This window comes from Folsomia candida, unplaced genomic scaffold, assembly GCF_002217175.1.
Source record: "Folsomia candida strain VU population unplaced genomic scaffold, ASM221717v1 Fcan01_Sc003, whole genome shotgun sequence".
NCBI lineage: Eukaryota > Metazoa > Arthropoda > Collembola > Entomobryomorpha > Isotomidae > Folsomia > Folsomia candida.
In genome coordinates this window covers 7,669,997-7,696,180 of record NW_019091195.1, presented here as the reverse complement: position 1 = coordinate 7,696,180, position 26,184 = coordinate 7,669,997, and the positions used below count along the sequence as shown (strand labels likewise).

The window sequence follows — 26,184 nt, the reverse complement described above, 5'->3', positions numbered from 1 at the left end:
GTGAGGGTGAAACTACTAGTCAGTACTACTCATCAACAAAATTATTATTATTTATTCGTCAATAAGTCATGCATTTTGATCGAGCATGTTGTGATTTTCATGAATGGAAGTGAGTAATGAGAAATGTCAAAATGATTAAGCGATGAAAAGGAGATGTTGCTGTGTAGTCGAATAAAACATTACAAGTGACGACTGTGTCCGTGCGTCGTCGAATTAAAATTCTTCAGCGTCCGACCATTCGTTTTGAAACACAATCCTACGACAGAGCTTAAATATCTCATTGTTAAGATGCACATATTAATTATACAGTTTCATATCATAAGTGCACCTACTAAAAAATAGTAGATGTGCATTTCCACTTATATTACATAATACAGCTATAAAAATATGAGATAAATAATAATCATTATACGGAATAATTTATAAATAATAAAGATTTTATAAGACCTCTGGTGATTTATCTCCGAGAAAATTATTAGTCGATTAAGTCTGAGCGATTTTATTGCTTGTTTTACGATGCTGCCATATATATTCTTGGTTATGCCTCGATTTAAATTCTTGGGATTAGCAATGTGATCAGATCTCAGATACGTATGTAATGTACGGGTCTCAGATGAGCATGATTTTTAGTTAATGACTAAAGATTCGCCCGTGTGAGCTGACCTGAATTAAGTAGGTGCATGACCTTCAATTTGCATGGAATTTTGAGTAAGGAGCAATGATACGAATAAGAAGAATCTGGCTCTGGTTTTTGATAACTTCATCGTAAAACATTGTAAAATGACCACAGTTTAGTATAATTTACAAAATTGCAACGTAGCAGATGGTTGCTAAAGATCCCAGGATTAGGATTATGCATGTTTGTAGGTATATACATACGTGTATCTGTGCTGATGGAATTTTAGTCGCCCATCATCGTTTACTATTGGGAAGAGAATATTGGCGTTGCTTCTTTCGGCTAAACCAGTTGTTCAAGAATGAAATGTTTAACAACTTGCTCAGTAGGAATGTGCACCTCCTTTGTTGCAATATTTGGTCAAAACTCGTTTCAAACTGGAATAATTTGCGCTAATGCGGAATCCTTATGAAGTGTCCAATAACCTGTATCGAATATCAGCAGTCTGTGGGATGAGTAATGTCGAAGTCTCAAAGATGTCGAGTGCGATTAAACTCGGATTGTTGCATACAAAGCAATGTCAGTAAAAAGATGTTACAGGATTTATTTAATGAAAGCTATTATTCGTAATTAATGGATAAATGTAGAGTAATTTTTACCGGAACAGATGAATTCCTGAACAGATGAATTAACACATTTTCTGAAATTTTGCTGGATTTTAGAGTATTTGCACACTACAGGTGAAAACTGATAATAACTACTTCATAGATGTAAATTGTAATAGTAAACTGTAATATTATATTTTTAATACATGTAGCAAAGCATCCAGCATACGGACTTTTGTTTGATCCATTTTAGCCTTATCATTGCAGGAAATCCATTAAAAGTTTAAATGGTTGAAACACATATTTACTTTACTATTATTCTATTCTCAACTCTAATTCTAAGTAATTCTTTGAAATGCAGAAACCGGTATGAAATTTACCAAGCTAAATATTTTTCTTTCCAATCTTCTAATCCAAAACGGTACTACAAATGATAACATTCATTCAAGCCAGATTAGTATATAAATATCAAATTGGTTAGTAAAAACAACTATATGTTGACAAGCAACTTTTGTAAATTAACGTATGCTGGTGGAATTAAGAAACAGTAAAAAAATCGTTGATATTTAAATCGCTCTAAATTAAAACAATGGTTTTTGTACATTCAGCATACTGTATGTTTCATATTTGTCGCGAATGCTTTTATCCTTCAGAGTCGACAGCAACTCCTCGTGTCATCGGTCCTGTTCGAACAAACCACACCATGCATATCATGGCAGCAATGATAACGATTCCTAAACTGTTGACAATGATGCTTTCCTCTTCGTCTAGACGATAGTTTTCTCTAATGAAAACAAAAAGGTTAAATAGAATTATATTTTGGCTGTTCTGGATAAATCGCTCGAATTTTTGATGCCTTAAGTAATTAATAATTGTAGTAATTTCTCAAGTAGTTGTTAGTGGGTGATGAAAAAAATAAAAATAATTAATCGTGCAAATAAAGAAAGCAAACCGATAAATAAAAATAAATCAAATAGTTTATAGGAGTTTTTTTATTAAATATTAAAAATTAAAATACGAAATAATAGAACTAAAACACCCTTAAATTAAATCATGTGATTTACTTATTTTGTTTTGATTCGTACGTAAATGCATGTAAACTTGCATTCCTTGGACATGAAAAATCACGTCAACCATTTATTTGTAATAATAAACGTTATGTGTAATTCATTAATGCTCAACTAAATATTCTCTATTTGTAAAGTTGTGTACCGTTATGGTGTTTTGAAAGTAGTTTTGAAAATATAACGCAACCATACAAAACTTAACTAAGAAACTCAGAATAAAATATCTAATTTCGATTAGAGTGAAACTGAGTATGTACAAAGAATAATAATCTCGAAAAAACAGTGTTGGTGAGAATGGCAGGTATGTATAGAGGACGATGATGTTGATTTGATTCTGAATTCTGGAGGGTTTAGAGGTCAGTGTGATAGGTCATTCTCATCGGCATCTTTCTAATGGATGGAACGCTCAATGTAAAGACCAAAGATATGGCCGAGGCAGCAATTGTGATGCCCAAGACATTGACAATGATAGATTCGGGAGAACTCCAATGTGAATACGAAGATGCCCTAAAATAAGGAGAAAGCATTAACAAAAGAGGAAATAAATAATGAGTTCAACTCAACAAAGTAAATAATAAATAAATGCATGCATGTAGCTGTGGTGTAAAAGTTAAAACAATATTTCAGCGATTAATTAATGAAAAAAAATATTGCGCAGTGAGTGACTGATTAGTTAAAGAACTTGGTATTTAGTAGAAATTGAAGATTTGATTAAATTGGTGGCCATTGGAAATATGGGATGACATCTGCTCTCGGCATCACAATTAGCATTATTAATAGAACTTATTAGTGAGGGTATTTTAATATTTACCCGAGTTCAAAGATGGCTTTTTCGGTCAACCCAGCACAAGCCGTGGCGCAAGCCATAACAAAGGTGATGATTCCAAAGGTGGCATCTAGATGAGAAATATATTGCATTTACATTATGCTACAAAAATCAACAGGCAAAAATTTCAATCAAACTCACGAGTTGGTACCAAGGATGCTCTGCAAGCTGAAATAAAAACATTCAATCGATATTTGTATGTGGATATTTTTATATGTGAATATTAGAAACTGCGAAGTTACCTGCCGTTGCCCCCTCACAACACAGCAGAATCAAGAAACTGAAGAATCCAATGACGAACTGTGATCAACAAAATAATTTATCACCTTGTGCACGCAGAGTGTACCAATAAACACGTATTCGCCTTTCAGTAATTTCCGAAAATTCTAACAAAGGGGCAATAAATGAGTTGGTAAACGAAAATAAATGGCTTCTCCCAATCAGAGAAAGACGGTAAACACACTGAGAGTTCCAGAAAAACAAATTCTAACGAGATTTTTATGTTCCGAGTTCACTTTCTTTGTAACAAGAGAAACTTGAGACGAATACTGGAAAGTTTCTTTCTCAGGAGTTGAATTTTTCACCTGTATAGCGAAGAGCCCCATTGTTGTAAGTCCCAGCCATGAGTGAAGAGAGTAGAAATGGGGGATCTTTGGAGTCACCAACTCATGAGCTGAAATAAAAACGTTCATCAAGTTCCATGTATGTACATATACTATAAATGTGAATAAATTGAGAGTTTACCATCCCAAACGGTCAGAAATCCAATAGCAATGCAAGCAATTGACAATGCCTACATGGAACAAATTTGAAAATCAGAGCGGTATTTTCACAGCATGATTTATTGACAAAGCACATTGCTCATAAAAACGTGGATTTTCACTCTTACATGGAATACAGTGTGAAGAAGCTTGACATAGATTTTCCTGCAACAAGTCATCATTCGGTAGAACAGCATTGCTACACAGAAATTAAAAATCACATGACGCTTTTGAACACTATTTGCATATGCAAAGAAAATATTTAATTGATTGCAAATTACAGAATCCAGAGCAGAAGATGAATCCGCCAATCATGAGAGTAGGATGCCAGTTGAACTGAAATTTAAAATTGACTAATTAATATGTTGCCACACAGGTCTCAAAGGTCAAAGGTATAAATTATATAAATTAATAAAGCATACCTCAATGCGAGGGTTTTCCTGAAAATTGATTCAAAATTATTAGTGTTTTTAAATTTATTTATAACTTATTTTTAAATCTTACCTGCCATGCATAGCTTCCTCTATACATAAATATCCAGAACAGCACTAAAACCTATGAAATTAAATTAGCCCTGTTAGATAGGATACTTTCTTATGCATACATATTGCATATTAATAACATCATCTACGCCGGTCTTTGTTGCTGAAGGATCTGAGTAATTGTACTTACGAGGGATGCTATGAGGAGAACACTGGTGACGATGAGGGAAAAAACGAATCCAATTTTAGTGCCCATTCCTGCTTCTTCTTTAGTCCTGAAACAAACAAAATGTTGAAATTATAATTTTTTATTTGTCTATCAATCTCATGTTAGATTCAGTGGTATTAATAATCCCATGCACCAACCAAAGTGCGAGTACTTTCTTTTTGCATAGAATGCAATTGATTGTCGTTCATGTTCTTCCACAATATGAAATTGAATAATTTGAATGAAACGTGACTTAATCTGGCAGCGAAAGAGAACAAAAACCTCTAATTATTTAGCAGTTTGTCATTTTTGTACAATTCCCATTTTTTATGAATTTTGCTAGCTTTCGCTTACAACTATGAATTACTACTCAAGCATAAATTTGCCTCATCCGTATACTTTCACGCTCCTTTAGAGGTTAACATTTGTGGTTAATGGAATACAGTAATTCCACAACATGCAACAAGCCAGCCAGTTGGTGCGTAACGTAGATAAATTTTCTCTCTGTAACAAAATTCCACCAAAATAACAAGGAAACTACCTAAACAGTCAATTTTACAAAATGACAAGTTCTCAACAGAAGCTATTATATCACCACCAGAATAATGCAACTCACTCAGAGGCAACAGTGCCAATAACAAATACATAAACGGGTATTTCTGTACTAGAATGGGAATAATTCGAACCATTTCTGGTATTAGACGCAGTCATTCAACCAGGATAATTAAGCCATGTCTAGGGCTTCGTTGTCATTTGCAACCGGTAAACATTTGTCCCGATTCGGGTACTCACTGCATGTGGACGTACTAAAAAATGTATTTACTGATCTGAGGCAGTATGCTGCATGAATACGAAGTAATTACAAGAACGCCATCCATCCAATATTGTAAACAGAATTTTGTAAAAGAGACACAACAAGTGCCAATAACAACATATTGGGTAAGAAGCTGCAGCTCCTTGCCTCAAAAATTTGAAACATTACAGCCACATTAAATTAATTTTATTACTTAAATATTAATTATGCTAGATGTTCGTCATTAAAATCAGAATATTTCTAGAGATTGCGATCTCACCTTAAAAAAGATAAAAAACGCTGTATGGGTTGTATGCTTGTGAAATCTTGTAACTTCCCCATTCCTGCAGCTAATACCTTGCCTTGCGTAGCTCACAACAATTGAAAACAACTTGGAAATTGATGCGTAAATAAATTTTGTAAGCGATGGACAAGTGCAAAATGAATGAACTCTCGTTCTTTGTTAATAATCAAAGACTGGAGAAGGTTAAGAGGGCTGGAGAAAGCGTGGTCAGGAATGGCAATGGTGACACCAAGGAGGTCATTCCCTTTTCCTTAGATACACGTATGTAGCGAAACCTTAAGACATGAGTTGGCATAGGCATACGTACTTTCCGTGAATCCAAACACTATAATACACAATTTAATAAAGTGTACACGGAAGTCGGAGCTGGGTGCTGTAGGAGGACATAAATATGAGGCAACTTTTACCCGGAGTTATGTGAGTAGTTATTTAGTTGTTGTCGATACCTAACAACGTATTATTCCGTCTTGTGCCTTAGTAATTTTGCACGCACCAATGTTTAGCAGACCTAAGCCCTCACCTGTATAATTTATTTTCAAAATTGTAATTTATGAAACGGATTCCTCCATAAATGCGCTAAAATTCTTATCAAACTCTTACATTTTGGATTATGCAAATTATTGCATAAAAAGTATATTACGATCTGATATTCAATATGTGCCATTGTTGCTTTTACGTAATTCTGGAAATAAATCATTTACATAAATGATTGCTATTACAACAATACTCGAGAAAGATATTGAGAATTCGACGAACTTTTACGTCGAAGTCTCACATAATAGCAACTTACATATACAATAGCTATTATTAAATGAATCTTCAAATATTTGAACCAGGAAATGACTTCCAATACCAATTAAAATTTGAAAGGCTGCCATAATAATCTGCCAATATATTTTATTGAGATTCCATCAGACCCAAGTTTGATTTTACTCATGTTTATGTTTATTAAGAATTAATACTACAAAAAATAATGCTGTAAAGTGTGTCACTGATGGTATAATGCAGATCAGATAGTGCCATGCCTTTTTGTCATCATAACATTTTCATAATGAAAAATAAATCGTTAATGCACTTTATCAGGCAATATAAATACGTCACATTGCGGGTAGATAAATAAGTTCATGTTATTACTAGAAATTTGGCAAAATGTGGCAAATATTGTATCCAGTACCACCTGGGAAGGTCTCCCACACGCCCCACAAGCCATTTGGGAAGAAAAGTGTGTGTGCGAGAAGAATGAGTACGCCATTGGTAATGGTCAGTCTTCATTTAGGCAACCTCAAACAAACAATATTCCTTTGTGATGAGCACACATTCGAAAGAGCATTCTGCGTATACAAAATTCCACCTAGAACACCATTAGCGACAAGGTCGTCCAAAATTGGATTGCTTTTCAAAAAAATAACTATACATGTGATTGATGTTCATGTTAAATCTATGCTCCGTGTTATGTACTTATGTTTCATATAGAATCATAGAACACCAAACTTCATATTTCATATGGTTCAGTACAGAAAAAATCATGACGGAATTAAACAGGTTTTGCATCTTGCATGCATGCAGAGTAAACAATGGCAAAAAAATATACCATAACATAAAATAGCTATTCAAAGGCGACTGGAGAATTTAGTTTGTAAAATTAAATGGAATGCGTAGTAAATCGTCTAGTTGTTGCTACTTTGCTAATTTTTAAGACTATGTACTAGTCATATGATTAACAATATGGTTGCAGATAATAATTGGGCAGTATAATTTTCTAATTGTACAAAACACATATTCGATAACCCGCAAAATGTCACGATTTATGTGTATGTACATATGCAAGTATACACCAGTATAAAATTAGACTCATAAAAAAGCGTGGGATGAATAATTGCAAACGTTCAAATCTTACACGAATTGAGTTATGGAAGCCCGACAACAATCAACAGATGAAGTATTGACTCCAAGTAGGTAAATATGTGAACAACACCAACCGCTATCGAACCAACGAAGTGTTAACAAGTGCAGTAAAATATTTTAGCACTTTAACAAGGACAGTGACTAAGAACTAAGCTATTTATATTCTATTAACTTGATCCTAAAATATTGATTTATCACAATAATGGAGCGTTCCAATCCCATTTGAATACAATTTGTTCGTCGTACTTGGTATCCTTAGAACAAGGTAATATTAAGATGGCACAAGAGTATACTTTGGATGAACGGATGGGGGACAATGTTCACTAGTTGCCCTCCTTTGCTCATTGCACACATTATAACACATACAACAAGCAAGTTGTAGTAGAAGAGAGGACACGCGGAACTTAAGAAATTAACCAAAGGTCAATCCAATCGAACCAAATGAAGGAGATTTTTAGGTCTGCTGGACAAATGGAAACAAGCCACAAATTCAATTCATGGTCAGAGGAGAGAAAGAATCGAATCAAGCCTTCTCCAGTGACTGTCGAACTGTCATTGTCTGTGTGGCATAAAAAGGCGTGCATCCCAGCAACACCATGAAAAGAAACACGAATGAAGGCGTTCATCCACTGAAAACCATTCGGACTTGTACATATCCTTCGCATGAAATGAAACAAATTCGGTTGTTTCCTGCCACCGCTTTCAGTCCGTTTCGTACGTACGTAGGTAAGTAGATATACATTTACTGTCCAGTCCATCGGCAAAGTTGGATTCTCAATGTCAACTTTTGAATTGCTACTTTTTTATACACAATATGCACCACCTATAGCACACATTATTGTCATTAACGCGAAGAAGAATATTCAATGGGTTTGAAAATAAATATGCACGGCTATGCGTTGGATAGTGTCATGTCAATCTCGCTGTGTAGTGGCAATTATTGTTGGTGTTCAGTGGAGTGCCTCTTTCTCTCTCTGGCCAGAAGAAAGTAGGAAGCTTGGCCTATGCAAAGGTATGCACGAGTTGCGTGTTTATATTAAACCCCGTTTCACTTTACATGGTATTACCGCCACAGGCAAGGAACATGAGAATCTCATGTTAGTTTCGTGTGGCGGTAATACCATGTAAAGTGAAACGGAGTTTAATCGCACGCAAAGCCCTATATCGACCATTGGCTTTTCTTGGTACACCTCGTATGAAAGGATTAATACAAGTCGTCTTCAATTAGTGAAAAGCTCCCAAAATGTCAGAAATTACGAAATCTATTGTTCATTCCTTCAAATGATCGTTGAGCATGTTTACTGTACGTTTATGGGTATAGCTACTTCTCAATACTCATTTCCTAACGTATTAAAAAAAGATATTCTTATTTCATGTGCTGAAAATGGCACTTTGGGTCTCTGTGAAATGGAGGTAAACCTTTTATGCACTCAAAATAAATATGTTATGCAGCATATTAATGAGTCAGAGTACAAGTCGAAATATTTTACTTTCAATTTATTTAGTGTTCATTCATACTATTAAATATTTAGCCACATGATTGTAAAAGTTTATATTACTTCAACTTCCTGATGACACCTGCCTATGTACAAACAACAACGAAATATTATTGTTTCGTTGCACGTACGTTGTACATGTTCCACACGATATGTATGCATATTCTAATAAAAGCCACATTACGTGCAATTCGAATGCGAGCACATGCATGCATAGATATATAAAAAGTTCAATTATTGTCCGCAAATGGAGACAAATTAAATCTACATTGAACTAGATCCTCCAGTTTATTAGTCATTTGTCATTTCGCAAACTTACTTTAACTAAACATTAACTAATCAAGACTGAACATGGCGCCACTTGACTGGACACAATTTTTTGTTTGTTTGTGTAGGAGGACGACTAAACGAAATACCATCTTCATTGCTGTTTGTTATCTATGTACATACGTACGTACGTACGTACATGCATGCACCATCGAAGAATGAAATCAAGCATGTCAGCTAGATATGCCTTTACTAAACTGTACATGGTCAAAGCATTTAGAATGTTGCTTGTCTCTCTCTCCTTCGTTGCCTCCCAAAAACACAAGTAAAATATTACCAGACCATCTTTAAATTAAATAAAAAGAAAAACTTAATCACTTTCTGAAATCATCAGAGTCATCCCTTGTCATTGGCCAGGACTCGTCTCGATCTCGCTCCGCCATGTTGTCACTAGAAAACTTGTGTACGTACGATCACACTAAACAACTCACTTGAAATTCTGGCGAGAAATTAGTGTACTTCATAAAAGTGAAAAATAAATAAATGTAAATTTTAAGTCAATTGGAAAATGCACTGTGTAGTAATTCGATGTCAACAGACCAATATCACGCTATGTCGCGGAAATATTATTCAGCTATGTTGACAATATGCTACTTCCTTGCTGTGCAACGCTACCCGAACCACTTTTAGAGGCACAAAAATGACCGATGCGACAACTTTTAGTGCCAAAAAACTGATCAATCCAACCAAGTTATGCAAACAACTGTTGAGAAGAATATTATTTAAATCAGGCTGTAATTCTAGTCACAACTCTACAACTTGAAACCAGGCATTGAACTGCTCTTTAACTACGTGATTGTCGAAATGATTTTGAATCCACCAAGCCGTTTTTTGCAGATCTGGCCAAACACTGTGAGTCGTATTATTTCGCAGGCAACAACAGCAGCGCAGGGGACAGGACGAGCATATGTATCGTTGGTTATAGTAGCGTCTTTTTACTAACGGGATAGTTACCCAGCTTGGTGAACAGGCAAAAGCTTCAACAATGTGGAAGGAGGATGGATGATGGTTCGTGTGGAGATGCCACAGGGGATAGCAGGATGGCTGAATTGACTTCAGGTAATGTTGAACCATCCGGTTTTTTATTCTCAGGTTCACTTTTTGTTGTTGCCATCTACGATTTGCATTATTGTGTTATTCTGCGTCGTTCCCGAAGCCCTCATGTTCTGCCTCCCAAAAGAATTTATAGAGATACATACCTCCATTCGCCCAATGCATTCCCAATGACAATATAAACATAATAGAGTTGCTTATTGTGCCTGATGATGGGGCATTACTGTTTGAGTGATCTAACCCCCGGATCATCTAAGATGATGCTCCCATTATACTCAAACCATGCTCAAACTCCATCCAATGATATTGGATGATACATAATGCTGCATGCATAATCGGTCCTAAAATACGAACACGAATATAATGCACTTTTCGGAGGAAGGTAACAATTTTATACTGCGTATACACATACAGAAGAATGCCTACTCATGGTTGGTGGTTCCAATTCAACCAAGATTTCAGCGAGATCACTCCTCGTTGTTTTATGGTGTACGATAGAGTAACTGAACCACTATGCATAACATACGTATTTAATAATAAAATGTGTATTTTGTCGTTTAATGCGATTGTGCCGAGAGAAGGTGCAGGGATAAAAAACTTGAATGTCAATCAAGAAGAATGCCAATCAGTCACTTGGTTAAACCAGCAAGAAACAAAACCATTTCAAGTAATTAAAGATTGATGCAGTTGAGATAGAAATAGGAAATGAGGTTGCAGTCGACCAGATATTGGTATTGCGGATTGCAAAAAATATTTAATAAAAAGACAGGCCAACTTTTGCTAATGTAGAGCACAAGTCCACCGGATTTAAACAACAATATGATAGCTAAACAAACAACTTTCAATGTGATGAAAATGAAGAGGATAATGCATACATACATGTAAACGCATTACTATGTTGTACGCATTAACAACAATGAACCAATGGATATACAGCTCAACGAAGAACAAGAAGAGGACTGACATTTACAAACCGTTTTTTATATTTATTACAAACTAATCTACTGCATTTAAGAGAAACAGAACTCTTATCGTGAGAAGTCCGGCCCGATAATTGAAATAAAGTCACACTTTCCTCCGCCATGTGAATTTATTAAAGCTCGTGATCTCAATCTGGTGCTCACGATTACTAACAATCCAATTACTTAAATCTGGTTAGATTATAAAGAGCTTTAGATTACTAGAATTGTGACAAATTGAGACGACGAATTCACGGAAATCAGGCCCATTCATTACAATTCACCTGCTGACTTTGAGCTCAATCTGGCTTAAACTTGCTTCATTGGTCTAACTTTTGCCAACCAACAATTTTCTCCACTAATGCGTTTGCCATCACAAACAACGCACATCAGCCTCAACCTAACCTGGACTCAACTTTGATAGATTTTTAGGTCAGGTATATATAATAAAATGAATTCAGTAGGTCATTTTATTCCATTGCATGACAGGTTGTTGTGCTCCCTGCCCTCTCATCAGAATGCACTATGCGCTGATCAACTGTCTGTGTTTAAATTACTCAAGTTCAAAATTACAGAGTATGAAAAACAGGAAATTGTCGTTTGTTCAAGTCGTTAGCATGCATTTTTTATATTACAAATAAACCACTTCAATAGTAAACCCTCAACTCGGGTTGTTGTACTTTGCGTTAAATATAATATTCAACACTAAACGTAGTAAGTAGTTCAACTCGGACAATTTTTTAGCTTCGGCATTATCAGTAATTTACAATAGCATAAGTATATTTATAATAATCTATTCCTGGAGAAACTTCATGTCATTATTACCTCATTGAATGTGACGACGACACTTCTCCTTCTTGCAGTCAAGTGGATCTCGAAATATTTTATGGCACTCAAAATTTGACGACGCTGCTCTCTTTACAAAAGAAGATCCACAAGCATGGAGCAGAGTGAAGCCAATGTTTCGCTCGTTCGCAGCAGTAACAATTTGCTCAAGGTTAGCTCCCAATTAGATACTTAAAAATTTCACAGGTGAATTTAATTCCAAGGCTTTTGCACAACACACCACCAAAATAACTTCCAAAGTAATCCCAGGTTGATGGATGATGGAACCAATTAATTCTCCTCAGCGGCCAATTTACTGGGAAACCAAAACTTCCGTTTACTCCTCCGTTTCAGTGGAGCTGCATACAAGCGGAAATCCTAATGACAACAAGTTGGCTCCCACAAGCGGAAGATGAGCTCAAGTGCCGAGGCTTTCATCACAGGTAAATTTGGATCGGGCTTAAATCGAGTAGAGAATCGTCGAAGCACAATACGAAGCAATGTGAGTGAGCGAAACGAGTCAACTTATTGGAATGGATCTGAGATTTTGAGAGATGCCTGTCTCCTCTCTCCCTCCTCCCATGATGATGAGGAGTTAGTTGTAAAGCGAGTTAGACTTGGTCCTCTATAGAGACGCCGTGAATGTGTTATGTTATAAAGTGGAGGCAAATGCAATAACGGCATGTACGACGGAGACGCACCCCGAAATTTCACCCCAAGGGATGATGATCAACAAGACTAGGCTGCCTACCAAAACCAGCAATAAGCAACTCTCGTGGTGTCCTCCACTTGTGCTCTTACTACTAACTCATATCCTCATATATGGACACATTCAAAACACTCACCAAATAGTGGTACACACTCACATAACACTTTTCCAATACTTCTCACATGCATTTAGAAGGTTCAACAACTATAGTTGGTCGTACTTACATGCATAGCTCGACAACATAACTGGTTGTGTTCAATTCAACCGAGTTATTAGATTTTACTTATCGCCCCCATTCACCATCACTATTGCAATTCGTTAGCTATTTAGCTCCATCATAATCAAAGGGTTGCATTTGCATCGCATTTAATTTGGATTTTGTTTATACATACGCAGCTAAACCGTTGATTGGCAATGCATATCCCAGTTTGCAGTAGTCCTCGTCTGTCGTAATAACATAGTATGTACGTATTGCTGGTTTAATTTATTCAACTGTAAATTTTTACGTGTATGTATTGCAATCCGCTGTCGATACTCACATGTGAATTGGTTGAGTCGTTAAATATTGTAGTTAAATAAATATTGTGATGCATTTTTGGGTTGTTTGGCAAGGCAATACTTCTTCCATGACAAGAGAGAGAGAGTCCTATTACCTAACTTATCCTCCACTTCGTATACTAGGAAATTATCTTCATGAAATACGCATTATTCGTATAAGAACTTACAGGGGCAAAGGCAAACAGCTTGATGGGTCGAAATAAACCCTCCAAACGAATATAAAAAAGTAGCGTCAGAGTTTCCTTTAAAATTATCCCATATCCCATGACAATTTGACGCCTGACCTTGATCTCAAGGCCATGAGGTCAAAAATATTAACGTCCTAGAAATCGCCGTAAAATTTCCTTCAAAATGACACCCCATATGACAATTGTGCATTTTTTGACCTTTGACCTCGTCGTCAAGGTCATGAGGTCAAAACTATTAACATATTTGAAAACTCCGTCAAATTTCCTTTAAGATGACACCCCATATGACAGTTATGCATTTTTTGACCTTTGACCTCGTCGTCAAGGTCATGAGGTCAAAACTATTAACATATTTGAAATATCCGTCAAATTTCCTTTAAGATGACACCCCATATGACAATTATGCATTTTTTTACCTTTGACCTCGTCGTCAAGGTCATGAGGTCAAAACTATTAACATATTTGAAATCTCCGTCAAATTTCCTTTAAAATGACACCCCACATGAAAATTAACGTACAATTTAATTTCGACCACACCCCCTGGCGCTGTGGGGGGTGGTCCGATTGACCCAATTTTCGAACTCGACCGAGAACTAAAAATTAGAAGCACAATGGCGAAAACGGGGTTTGATTATGTTGACTCGTTCTGGAGATATCCTGCTTACGGACAGACGGACGGACGGACAAAACGATCACAATAAGTAGCTGACGCTACTTAATAACCGTATGCGTACTACAGTAACGCTGTACGTTCAGGAAAGGTGGTTGCCTTATTTTCAGGTTCATCCCTTGTCAGTGGTGAAAGCTATTTAAAATGGAGCAGCACGGCTTAAACTATGTAAAGGGACCCATTACGGTTGTTGACGATTGATAAAAGCCAGTTCATCACCTCCTTCAAGTCCATTTATGCATGAGGGATAAACGTACTGTACCTTTTCTTAAATTTTCCTCAAGGAAAATCCCCACCACTAAAATCATGCCTTTGCCTTGGCCAACTCAAACCGAGCAGTTGGGGTTCACAAGCAGGATGATAAATCCCAACCGTTTTACATCTGTCTTCCCGAACATTAAAAGCCTTCAATAAAGAACACAGTGTTTAAAAACTGTTTCTTTCATCCATTCGTTTCAAGATCAAGAAGCCATTCTTGGAAAACGCTTGGCTGGAACTTGTGTAGTAGAAACCATGCAACGGAATACGAGAGTACATAACGGAGCGGAAGAACTGGTTGCCACCCTTGAATCTGAATCTGCTGGAGAAATCCGTTCCGACAATTCTCCTCTTATTAGAAGAAAGAGAAGGAGGGTGAATTTTTGTAGATCTCATTTCAACACTCGTCGAAACAGAATGAATGAACAGTATCCATGCTTCTTCTTCTGAGGGGAAGAAGGGTAGTTCTTCTGATGGTGAATCATGGTTGCGTACAGGCGCGCGGTGTGGGTGTGAAATAATTCTGTTCAGGAATTATTATTTGCTGGCAGACCATGCTCAGATTATTTTTTGGGGTTAATGAAGGCTTTGAATCCGCTACTTAAAATGCATAAATATTTTTCTGGCTGGTTGTAGATATTCTTTCGTTCGTTTGACTTGTATTACGGCATTCATAAACTTGAATGTTTGACAATATTGTCATTATCCAGGCGGAATATATGCATCCACGTATATCTGGGGGTAGAAATGACTAATCCCTCGTCTGGGAGATCTCAAACGAAAAATTAATGTCAGTACTGTGCTTAAAAACTGAATTGCATCATGTGCGTTGCGCCACAATGAGTAACAAATGCGGTTTATGATAACGACTTTGAACAGAATTTGTGATTCAAAAATTGTGAAAGGATTGCTTGAATTGAATGTGCTTACAAAATAATTTAGTTTGCATATCACACCTACACACACATACAAACAAGGCTATGCACAACAGTTGCTGTTAAAGCTGTTCTTTTTAAAAGAGATGCATCATGTCGCACTTACTACTCGTAGTACTGAAACGAGCAATGTGCAACTGCGAGATAAACAGAAAGCACTGGACGGGACAGGACACATGAAGGATCTGGATTTTAATGACAAAGAATCATGAAAACCTACGCTGATTTATTATTAGCCAAGGTTCAAGTCATTAGTACCTCGCAATGATTCAACGTGTGTTGAGCCATTCATTAGTCTAACTAATTGCATGCAAAATGAGTCAGTTTGCAGATTTGGTTGATTCACTACTATAGTCGGCGAAAGTAGTTGTTGGCAATTATGATGCGACGAACCACGTCATGATGAACGACACACAAACACATATTTAAAACATTGTCCAGCTTCGAAGTTGCTATACAAAATATAATGTAAATACTTATTCTGTGTGTGTAGGGGTGGCTTAGAGTAAGTTGGTTTGTGTCCAATGCAATTATTTCTGTTATCAGTATAATCAAACCTTAAATCAAAATAAAGGACTTGTTACACTTGTGTAAAATGTCATTGAGACAGCCAAAGTGATCCACGCCCAGTTCATAATTTTCCCTTGACTGACCGACTGTCACATTTTATTAATTTAGAGATAATGCATACGGAAGTTTGGGTACACTTTTCTGGTTGTGATCCAATATGTAAATAAGTATATTATTATATTATGTGATATTATGGATTATGCATGTACATATAAACCACATATTTGAACCATTTTCTTGTTTTTAGGAAAATAATACAGGAAAATTAGTCGCCTACTTTGTCGTATCGATACGGGTACACGCACATGTAAAAATATAACTATATTTTTAGACAGACCCATGGGCTAATAAACCAAAAGCACCAGAAATACCAGAAAGTGTCGTGCAAGTTGTAACCCCGCAAATGTCAGAGGAACAAGTCTCTGATTTGTAAATAAGCATACAGTATTAACAATAATCTTCCAATTTCAATTAAGTAAGTTGTTACATAAACTATTATAAAATAAGAAATTCTGCATAAATTCTAAATATGGGCATGTACGCATATATGTAGTTATGCACTAACAACGTAATGAAAGTCAACGAATTGAAAAGTGAAACGCACAACTTGTTCCATCATTTGCTAAAACATATACAAAATCATGGCGAGGTGGTCAGTTACAAATGTTTTACTCGTCAAATATTAAAATGAGTGTTCCTTTTATTTCGCAATAAAAAGTGCAAACTGCACATGACGCAACCATAAAATACGGCCATTTCTGCCACTTGAATGCTCAATGTTTTTGGAAAGGAAGTGAATAATGCAAAAGCAGGAAAAACTATCACGTATCGATTGCTAGCTGTCTGTTCGTACAGGTCTTTGGCCTACGAATTCGAGCATCGTCTCAAGTGACATTTTATAGCCAGTGACCAGGAAATAAAGGATCGAGACAGTAAATTTGACACGTTTTGTACTGCAGGATAATTAAGGCCATGCATTAAATAAATAATCGAATCGTTTTGTCCAATATTATAAATAAATAATCACAACAATAATAAACTTTTACCTATTCCATAGCTTTTCAACAGTAGATATTTTATTCAATGTCTCTCTTGTGAATTTCTTGTGATTAAAAATACCCACAATTCATAGAATACTGTTGAACAGTATGTAACGCTTAGCAATTTTAGGAGTTTCACGTGCATGCAATAAGAGGAAGAGTAGTTTATATGTACATATGTAACTGACATCTAGTCAGTCGTCAACAAGGTTCAAATAGAATTGTATGTTTGACCAAACTTACAATGAGGACATGCATGAATTATGTAAAACATGCAAATGGAAGCGATTGTCGCAGGTTAAATAAAAGCACCATTCGAGCCATTATTCGATATTCGGTAGCGATATTCTTGTATCTGTCTGATTTCTATTATCTTAAGAACTTGTTTTACACGTGATATCAGAAGTAATGACAAAATTGCATTCCTGTCATTTTGGGATTGCATTTCATTTATTTCCCTTAAAAAACTATTATGCTCAAATAATGCAAGCCCCTGAAATCATAAAACATTATTGTTTTAAAAATATTTTCAAATTACTGATATTTCATAATATTAGACTTATCCTATTATATAAAAGTAATGATGAAATGGCGAAACATAAATCAAAAATATAATTAAAGCACGTCTCCATCAGCTAAAATCACAATTGAAAATGACAAATTGTTATTGAGTAATAACAACCGAGAGTCAATTACTTGATGCAACTTGAATTGTAATAAACAAAATATAAACGTTTTTATTCGATTATTGGGAGTGTGTACTTATGGATAATTAAATTTAATAAAAGTATTCAATTTATGCACTTCGTGGACCCTGAACGAAGGACCCGTAAAATTTTCCTTAACATTTCTGTTATTAGTTTACTGGTACAATTACAGAGGTTCTATCCTGACAATGGACATACATAAATAAATATGTATGCATACGTAAGTAGGCAAGGTTGCTGTAATCTCAGCAGAATGTATTACCTAAGCCACATCAATTTTCCGCAGGATGCTCAAAGATGAAAGCTTCTTTCCGGTATTACTGCGGAAGAAGTCAAATCGATTTTGATGTTTTAATCCTATTACGTTGCATAAATGTTGTGTATGCGTGTTCAGTGAAAGCTTTCCATTTCAATCTCAATCTAGCAGAGAGATAAATGCATTTCTGCTTCAGCTCAAACCTGGCCCTGTATTTCAGAGATACGTATAAACGAATATAAAATGTACATTAACATACATACACGTTTAAAGGTTGTTCAGTTTGGCTGACTTTATGTTGAGCTACCAGAAATGAATCATGTATCACACAAACTTTGCTAACCATCCCATTTTCATCGCTGCAGATTAATGTGCACCTTGATGTTGTTAATGGAATATCAAAGACAGAAATGAGTTTTTAAATGGATTTTGTATACCTTAGACTCTGATACATCGTATTAATCCTAACAAAATAATCGACTAATACACTCGGAAGCTGAATGCCTCAAAGGATTTGTTTGAATAATAACATGTTGAAAACTTTGTGCAAGACAATGAGTGATCATACAGGAGTAACAAGAAAAAATTTAGAGGATAACTCAATCTACAACGCCTAAGTTTCAGGGTCGTATTATCAGTCAAATTTTAAATGAGTAAGTAGCGATTGACAGAATTGGAATAAAAATAAAATGTGAATTAATCGTCATCATAAATCAATTGAGAAGCAAATGTTGTTAAAGAAATAGAGCACAGTTTAGAAGTAATTAAGGAAATATAATAATAATAATAGTGACGGCCACACAAAGGGAGCCATGAACTGACCATAAACGATAACAATATCCAAATGTAATCCATGCAACTTCAATTACAGTTCATGACCAACAAAAATTTCACTTGTTCAATTGATTTGACTTGATAAGGTTAAATCATTCACGCCTTAGTCTCTTGAGTAGAGTTTGCCTGTGTGTTTTTACAACCAAGCAATTTGTTACGCTGATACCAGAACAAAACAGGAGGCTCGATAGCTTTGATTTATATGATGCACTATACTACGTATGCACTTATTTAGATATGTACATATCTCTGTGGTGCAGTGTTTTGCTAAACTCCTGGGATTGATAGTAGCCGTTTGTTCTGTTTGGTTGGTTATTATTGTTGATACTGAAATAAAAAGTACTTGATTGTATGCAAGTCCAGCAGAAATATGAATTTTTCAGTATTGATATTGTGCAATAACTACATAAGTACAGAGAGTACTACATAACTAACTACTTATTATTACAATGCCTAAAATTTTTGCAGATGCAAATTTCGGATGAGAATCGTAAACATAAAATTGATGTTTGTTATAACAATTCACTACTCATCCTCTCCTTAGTCAATAATTTCAAATTGTGTGAAAGTTGCTGAACATGAAGAGGTGTGAACGTGTGATTAGTTCACAAACGCTTGGTGTTTATTACAACTAGCACATCTACGCCATTATCAAACTTAGCAGTAGATTAAAATGTTACTACGCATATTCTCACAATCGTGGAAAAATTGACAGGAAAGATGACCTCATAATTATTTGTATCAATTTACTTACTATTATTCACTGTCAAGCTAATTTATCATGTGAATATTCCAGATTACATAACTGCCCCAAATTAATATAATTTTTGTTATGTGGAATATCATTCATGTGCTACATTAAACTTCTAAAAGTGAACGTTTTCTTAGGTTGCCCACATGTATGTGCACCTTCGGCCCTAAGTATATAGCACAACAATTTGTGGTAAAATGTTTTTGCCTTATCGAATACTAAACTATATATGTAGTTTGATGCATTTTATGAAAACTGATTTATTATGATAAGGAAAACACAGCAAGAGACAGAATATTATTTGTAGGATTTAAATAAAAAAAGTCACCATCATGGCGTGAATGGCATGTCATGTCAGGACTGTGCATACTTTGAATAATTTGATGAAGGAGGAAGGCGATAATTGCAATTGTGACAATTGAATGCTTCTCAATCTTCAATACGATGAACTAACAAAACCACCACCGATCAATAATGCGTTTAAATAAATTTATGCACGGTTCAATGAAACAAATTTCTATTCCATAATTTGGTTATTTTGTTGTGTAGGAATCGAATGTTTGCATAATTTTGATTGTAATTTGATAAAAAAATGTGCCGTATTTACTATCCTTTGGCCAAGTTGAGATATGTACATCCATAATTTTAGAATTGCAGGAAAGGTGAACACAAAAATATGAACGTGCGTTTGAATATGTATTCGCTTTACTCGCGTCGCATGCCGTCGTCCCGTCTTGCATGCAAGTTGAGAAAAGTGAAACAAAATATAAAAGAGTGTAATTGCATGAAGATGATCATAACGATTTGTAGAATGCAAGCCTAATATTCATAATTGTGCATTTATTCACCAAATAAATAAGCGGTTCTTTCTGTAGGTTTACGTTCAATGCAAATATTTTTGCCAGATTAAGTACACAACCCATAATTATTTCACAAGTATTCGGCTAATTGCATTTGACAAAGACGACAAGAAAACTTTTTTGCATGAAAATAATTTCTACATTTTGAGTATATTAACAAACCATTCCTTACTTTTCAGGAATGTCTTCTTCATTGGGCGAGTCCTCAGCCAATTCAGTTTCGTCACTCATTTTGATGAGTTATCAGGTCAGCGGTTGGATTTTTTGTTCAACGATTATTACGTGTAACTTCTTCACACTTTGTGCACTTTTTTAAATTTTAATAATAAACCAATGTTTTTGTATATTTTTATCAACACGAGAGTAATTTGCCGGTAAAAAGTCTGTTTATGATGGACGACACCAATCAAGAAAAGGAAAATGCTTTTCAAAAAAGATGACAATTTTGATGAGTTTAATTTGAGAGAGTTGAGGTTGAATATATTGTTGACGATGGTGAGAGTGGTGTTCAAGTCGTGCGACACTGGCTTGAGACGAGACTCTGCTAAAATAAAGCAGCAGCAGCCAACTGTCGCTCCTGGTGCTGTGGTATGTATTTGCTTAATGGGAATGAGACTATGAAAACCTTAGCTCAAGAGCATAACACAGGTAGCGAATCAATGTGGACGACTGCAAAAGAGAAGGAAAGTAAGTCTGTATTTAAGCTTTTAATTAAATCTGTGCTAGTTACTGCCGAGTCAGTTTTACAATCCTGTGGGCAATTAAAGAAACTCTTTTGTTGCACGCGTGCACGCTGAATGCACTCTGTGTTCACTTCTTGATTCAATTAGCCGTAGTCTCAACTAATGAGAATTTGTGTGTTTGCTTTAAATCAGACTTGCAGGTATTTGCAGACCTTGCGAGTTTCGTTTCTGAGGACGACAGAAACTTCTCCTCTTTCCAGTGTTATTTCCAGTGTTATCCTCGCAATTCCCTTGAGGTGACCGAGAAGCATGAGACAGTACAACTTTCGCTTGGAAAATGTTTGGATGGAAAAAAAGTAGAACGCGTTGATTTTGAATCTTTCCGAAATCCGAAAATGATTGAAAAGTAAATCTTGATTTCTGAAGTTTGCGATCCGAAAAGCGGTTCGTCGTGGTGGAGAGCTGTTGAATGAAAGAAGAGAAGCCAAGCCAGCCCAACTAACAACGCAAGGGAAGAAAGAACCCAGCACTACGGCGGAAATAGGGACACATGTAATAATACATTATTTTCCCTTCGACTCTTTCGGATCCCTCTGACTCACTTCACTCTAGGTTTGGATGGTTTGTTCATTGGCAACCCTATTTTACTTTCTGCTCTTCTGCATGCATGTCTACGAGGACAAGGATTGCATCAGGGTAGGTTAGCAGGCAGAGAACCATTGTTACAGGAAATAATGAACCCATGAAAGGTTGCCTTTAAAAGCATTCATTTCAGCCGTGGCAGTTTCCCTTTGCTGCTTCTCCATCTCTTTTCCCGCAGCAGAAACAGAGGATGGAATGGAAAGTAAGTGAGGGTAGTAAGTGAGTTAGCAGGCAGAGCAAATAGATTGGTTTTAGTTTCGGATGGAAAATGGAAATAAATGTTCAACTACGACTGCCTGAGAACAGGCGGTAGTAAAACGAGGGTGTTCACAATGTGTTCCATTTCAGCGTTTCGATACTCGTCCCCGTCATTTCACCGTGCTTCCACCGAGTCTTACTTTTCTACAGGGATGTACACATACATAGACAAATATATCTCCATGATTGTCGTCGTACGAAGAAGTTGACCATCAGAGGACTAAAAAATGTGGCATATGTACATACATACGAGGGCTCAGCGCACAACCCACGCGGAATGAACGAGGGGAAGTGGGATCTGTTGTGGGGAATGTTGTTCTTGAGATTGTAAATACTTTATTGTAATACTTGACTACCAGACGTTGTTGGAGTTTCAGGCTAATTTCGTGGATCCTTAAACCAGTTCATAGAATGCTTGCGAGTACAAGAGGAAATAGGGGGGAAGCACTCACTCGACGTTACAGGAAGGAAGGGGAATGCAAGAAGTGGGGGCTGCAGCTAGATTTGGGATTCGGGAAGGGTCAAGCAGAATCATTCGTCTAAAGAGTCATTTCATTTTCATTGCAGTTGGAGAAACGGGGCTTCTACAACTTTATGGAGTGGAGTAGTAAAAGCCAGTTTATTGACGAGTAGCCAGGTGAAGAAATTCCGGTCATCTCGTCCATACAACGACCACCACTTGACCACTACTAACACAGTGTAATTTATACTGTCATTTGGCTTGTGATCACTTAAAAGAAAAAGTTTGCTTAATTAAATTTGATGCTAAAAAAACTAAACCTTAGGGGCACACATATTTATGTACATGCATGCATACTAAAGATAAGTATCTCGTAGATAATAATAACTTTGCTCTGAATTAAATATTGGTCTCTAAACTAAAACCGTTGTTGGTTCGGAGTCTTAGCTTAACTCAAGCTGATTTGGGTCACACTTTGGCGTTCACTATTCAATAACGATAATTAACGTCATCGTTTGTTCAGATAATTAATCGGAAACAATGGTTGGTTTAATAATGTCCATCATCATTATTAAAAATGTAGGTGTGTTGAAACATCCTAAATTTTTAACGTTTAAGTCACCACAAAAATATATTGTAAACAAAATTAGACGAAATTTCCATCACCTGTATGTATACGAATGAAATGCTTTAAATCCTACTGAATAGAAAAACAATCCCGTTTTAACTCTCACATTACACCGCAATATATCTTGAAAACATTTATCATCTTTTAATGGGCCTCTAACAGCTAGATTTCTCCTTGGTTGAAGAGGAAAGCGAAGGACAATAAATAAATCGAGTGGAAAGATTACTTCCCAGCTCTGCTGAAGAGCAGGATAATTCCAAGTCAGTAATGCAATCGGTAGTGTAATCTTTTCCGTGGACTTGGGTACACATAGGTACAGGATGTTTCAATTGCAGGCTACCTATTGTGTGACGAATGCATATTTGATTGGTTTCGGTGATTATAGGAGCCAGGTAACCTATTTTTAATCGGAAAGTTATCAGAGGACCGGCCTTCAGACGTCGTCTTTGAGCATTATGAAAAAAATCATTGGACATCTTCGTCTAATATAATCCTCTACAATACTATGTAGCCATGCATATTCTACATAGTAGGAGATTAGTATCCCGGGGTATAATTTTTATGTAGGGAAAGCATTATGCCGGGAGAACATCGTCGTTGACCTACAACCCAGCTCATTCTACCAAATCCACCGACAAAAAAGCACTCCAAGTCCAACTCCAGCATTTCCGTTCTCTTGGATCTTCTACTCAAGTGGGAAGTAGAAAGGTATTGAAATAATAAACAAGACTTCCATCAGAAACCAAAAGAGGAATGAAAACAAGCCGAACCGAGAGCCAAGCGAGTACAATTTAAATTCTGGCAAACATGACTAAATGAAAATCGGAAATTTCTCTTGTTATGTATGTAACGTATTGCCAAAAAGTGGCGTGTTTTCCCATTGGACTCGTACTACAAAAGATTCCAGATAGCGAGAAAGCGAGCAAAGCTTCTTTCTTTGCCACGCAGAACGAAAAATCCAGAATAAATTAATTTCAATCTGTAAGAATTAAATTACTTTGGATTCCATTTCCTTCTCATCTTTACACACTCGGTTACACACCAAAGGCTCTCAAAAATTTATTTATATCACTTAAGTTAAAAACGCAAGTCTCAATTTTATTTAATGAATTGTGAATGTCGCATATTTTTTATTTCTGTTGATGAACTAAATAACTCAAAGTATGAAACAGTAGAATTTTCAAAAAGAGCTATCATATTACCTCATGCCAAATTATTCTTTTGCAAGTAAAATACAATATGAGCGGAGCTCAGAGAGGGAAAATTTATATTTTATTATTCCTTGATCAGTCGAGCAAACGGTATATTTCGTGTCTAACACGAGTCTACATATATGATCTCAAGTCATCACTCTAAGAGATGAAAGTCAAAGAATAGAGGGATGAATTTACTGTGAAAATTCGTTGCAGTCAGAAAACGGAAGTACGGTGTTCTCTTATATGTTTTGTTTTACATAAGCAAATGAAATCGAAATGTACCTCGAAAGAAACTCATTTCGCTTTCTTCAAAAGGAAAGCATATATTTCTAGGAAGAATGAACTACATTTTTATTTATAAGGAAAGCTTATAAAACTCACATCTGCGTGCCAAGCCGCAAAAATTGACTAATAGAAACTTGGTTGAAGTTCATATGACGAATCTTGTATCCCAAAAAACCGCTAATCATTATTTGCTTAGAGTTCATACATACTACTGCTCAAAGAAAAAGTAATAAATTTCTCATGCTGTTATAATATCGTCCTCGTTAGGAAAATGATCGGATTAATATTATCATCTCGTTATCTTTCATCCGTGAAATCTGCTCTAATGAACTGATTTAAATATTTCGGCTCACTTTGAGAGGAATTTATGTCGTACTTATTATGACCTTATTGCATTTTCTATGATATAGGAAATTTTGCATCCTCACGCTATTTTACTCCTCCAAATCCTTGGGCTAATCAGCTAATAAATCGTAATAAACATGCAACGGAACAAACGTGGGATAGATTGATCCACTTCCTCTACAAAAATAGAACTGAAGGTGTGTCCATGATTCCAACGCAAATTGCTTCCAAAGGCCCCATTTCCTCCAAACTGTCTGAGGTGTATCGATTACAGATATCGATTTACAGGTTTATAATGGAAGGGATGCTGTTAGGGGGACACCTCAACTCGCAGAGATAAAGTTGCATTCAGTTGCAGAGGAGCAAGTCATCGTACAAGTGAGATTAACAACCAACCTGACACCTTGATTACCTCAGTGTTCATATTATTCTCGTGAAATTATATCTGACACCTCTGTCAAAGAGCATTTCTTGAGAACATGTAGAATGCATAATAATGACATGAAACGACTTACTTGTCTTGCTCCTTCGTGAACTCGAGAGACGAAGATACTTCTGTCCCTTCATATGCACCAGCCGCATAACGATCCTTCTGGGAAAACATTAAACCAAAAAATGACGCTATATAAACACAAATTATAGGCTTCGTTAACTCTGGAACAACAATGGAAAAACTATTTTTTAATCGTAAAAATGCAATCTTCAACGTTTAGTCGTATGATAAAATAATTGGTCCAAGAAAAGATTCCTGCTGTGAGCAATATCGGTTGTTCTCACGAAATGCACTCAGCCTTGCGACTGTGACTACAAAATGATTAAAGCCGTCCGCTTTTGCACCACACACGAGGAGGAGATTCATATACGCTATGATGATGATAATAATTGCGTCTTTGGGGATTTCGCACGAGAAGTCGGTCTACCAAATCAGAATTTTAAAGGCGAGGGTTGCAAATCACTCACTTGTAGAGCATGATGAAGGGGGTTTTGGCTGTATATCACACAGTGGTGTCATTCTGCACCCCGCCCCTTCAAAGCAACGGCTGAGTCGCCCTTATTTTCAAAAACTATTTTAAACCATTCAACAAGTATGTAACACGAGAGTATTTGTCTGCGATGTGTGAATT

The 26,184-nt window shown here is 36.1% G+C and overlaps 1 protein-coding gene and 1 long non-coding RNA gene across 9 annotated transcripts; one reads left to right on the top strand and one right to left on the bottom strand.

The window, feature by feature from the left end:
- Positions 1–1,194: 1,194 nt before the first annotated feature.
- On the bottom strand, positions 1,195–25,844 carry LOC110846315 (cytochrome b reductase 1). Of its 6 annotated transcripts, none has more exons than XM_022093017.2 (12): positions 25,576–25,844; positions 4,548–4,632; positions 4,380–4,430; positions 4,298–4,315; positions 4,157–4,211; positions 4,004–4,074; positions 3,859–3,907; positions 3,699–3,787; positions 3,357–3,414; positions 3,256–3,282; positions 3,100–3,184; positions 1,195–2,005 (listed from the first exon to the last, which is right to left on the bottom strand). In XM_022093017.2, exons 1-12 carry the CDS (start codon positions 25,662–25,664, stop codon positions 1,864–1,866), a joined length of 819 nt encoding a protein of 272 aa, XP_021948709.1. In that variant the 5' UTR covers positions 25,665–25,844; the 3' UTR covers positions 1,195–1,863. The 6 variants fall into 6 exon arrangements, with proteins under 6 accessions (XP_021948709.1, XP_021948708.1, XP_021948711.1 ...); XM_022093016.2 differs by lacking the exon at positions 1,195–2,005 and adding an exon at positions 2,196–2,795 and having other exon boundaries at positions 25,576–25,821; XM_022093019.2 differs by lacking the exons at positions 1,195–2,005; positions 25,576–25,844 and adding exons at positions 2,196–2,795; positions 20,736–21,492.
- Positions 21,666–24,227, top strand: LOC118434874. 3 transcript variants are annotated; one of them, XR_004834325.1, is made up of 3 exons: positions 21,666–21,798; positions 21,859–21,942; positions 22,022–24,227. It is a non-coding gene; the product is annotated as an uncharacterized LOC118434874 (long non-coding RNA). The 3 variants fall into 3 exon arrangements; XR_004834326.1 differs by having other exon boundaries at positions 21,859–22,090; positions 22,237–24,227; XR_004834324.1 differs by having other exon boundaries at positions 21,859–24,227.
- Positions 25,845–26,184: the final 340 nt, after the last annotated feature.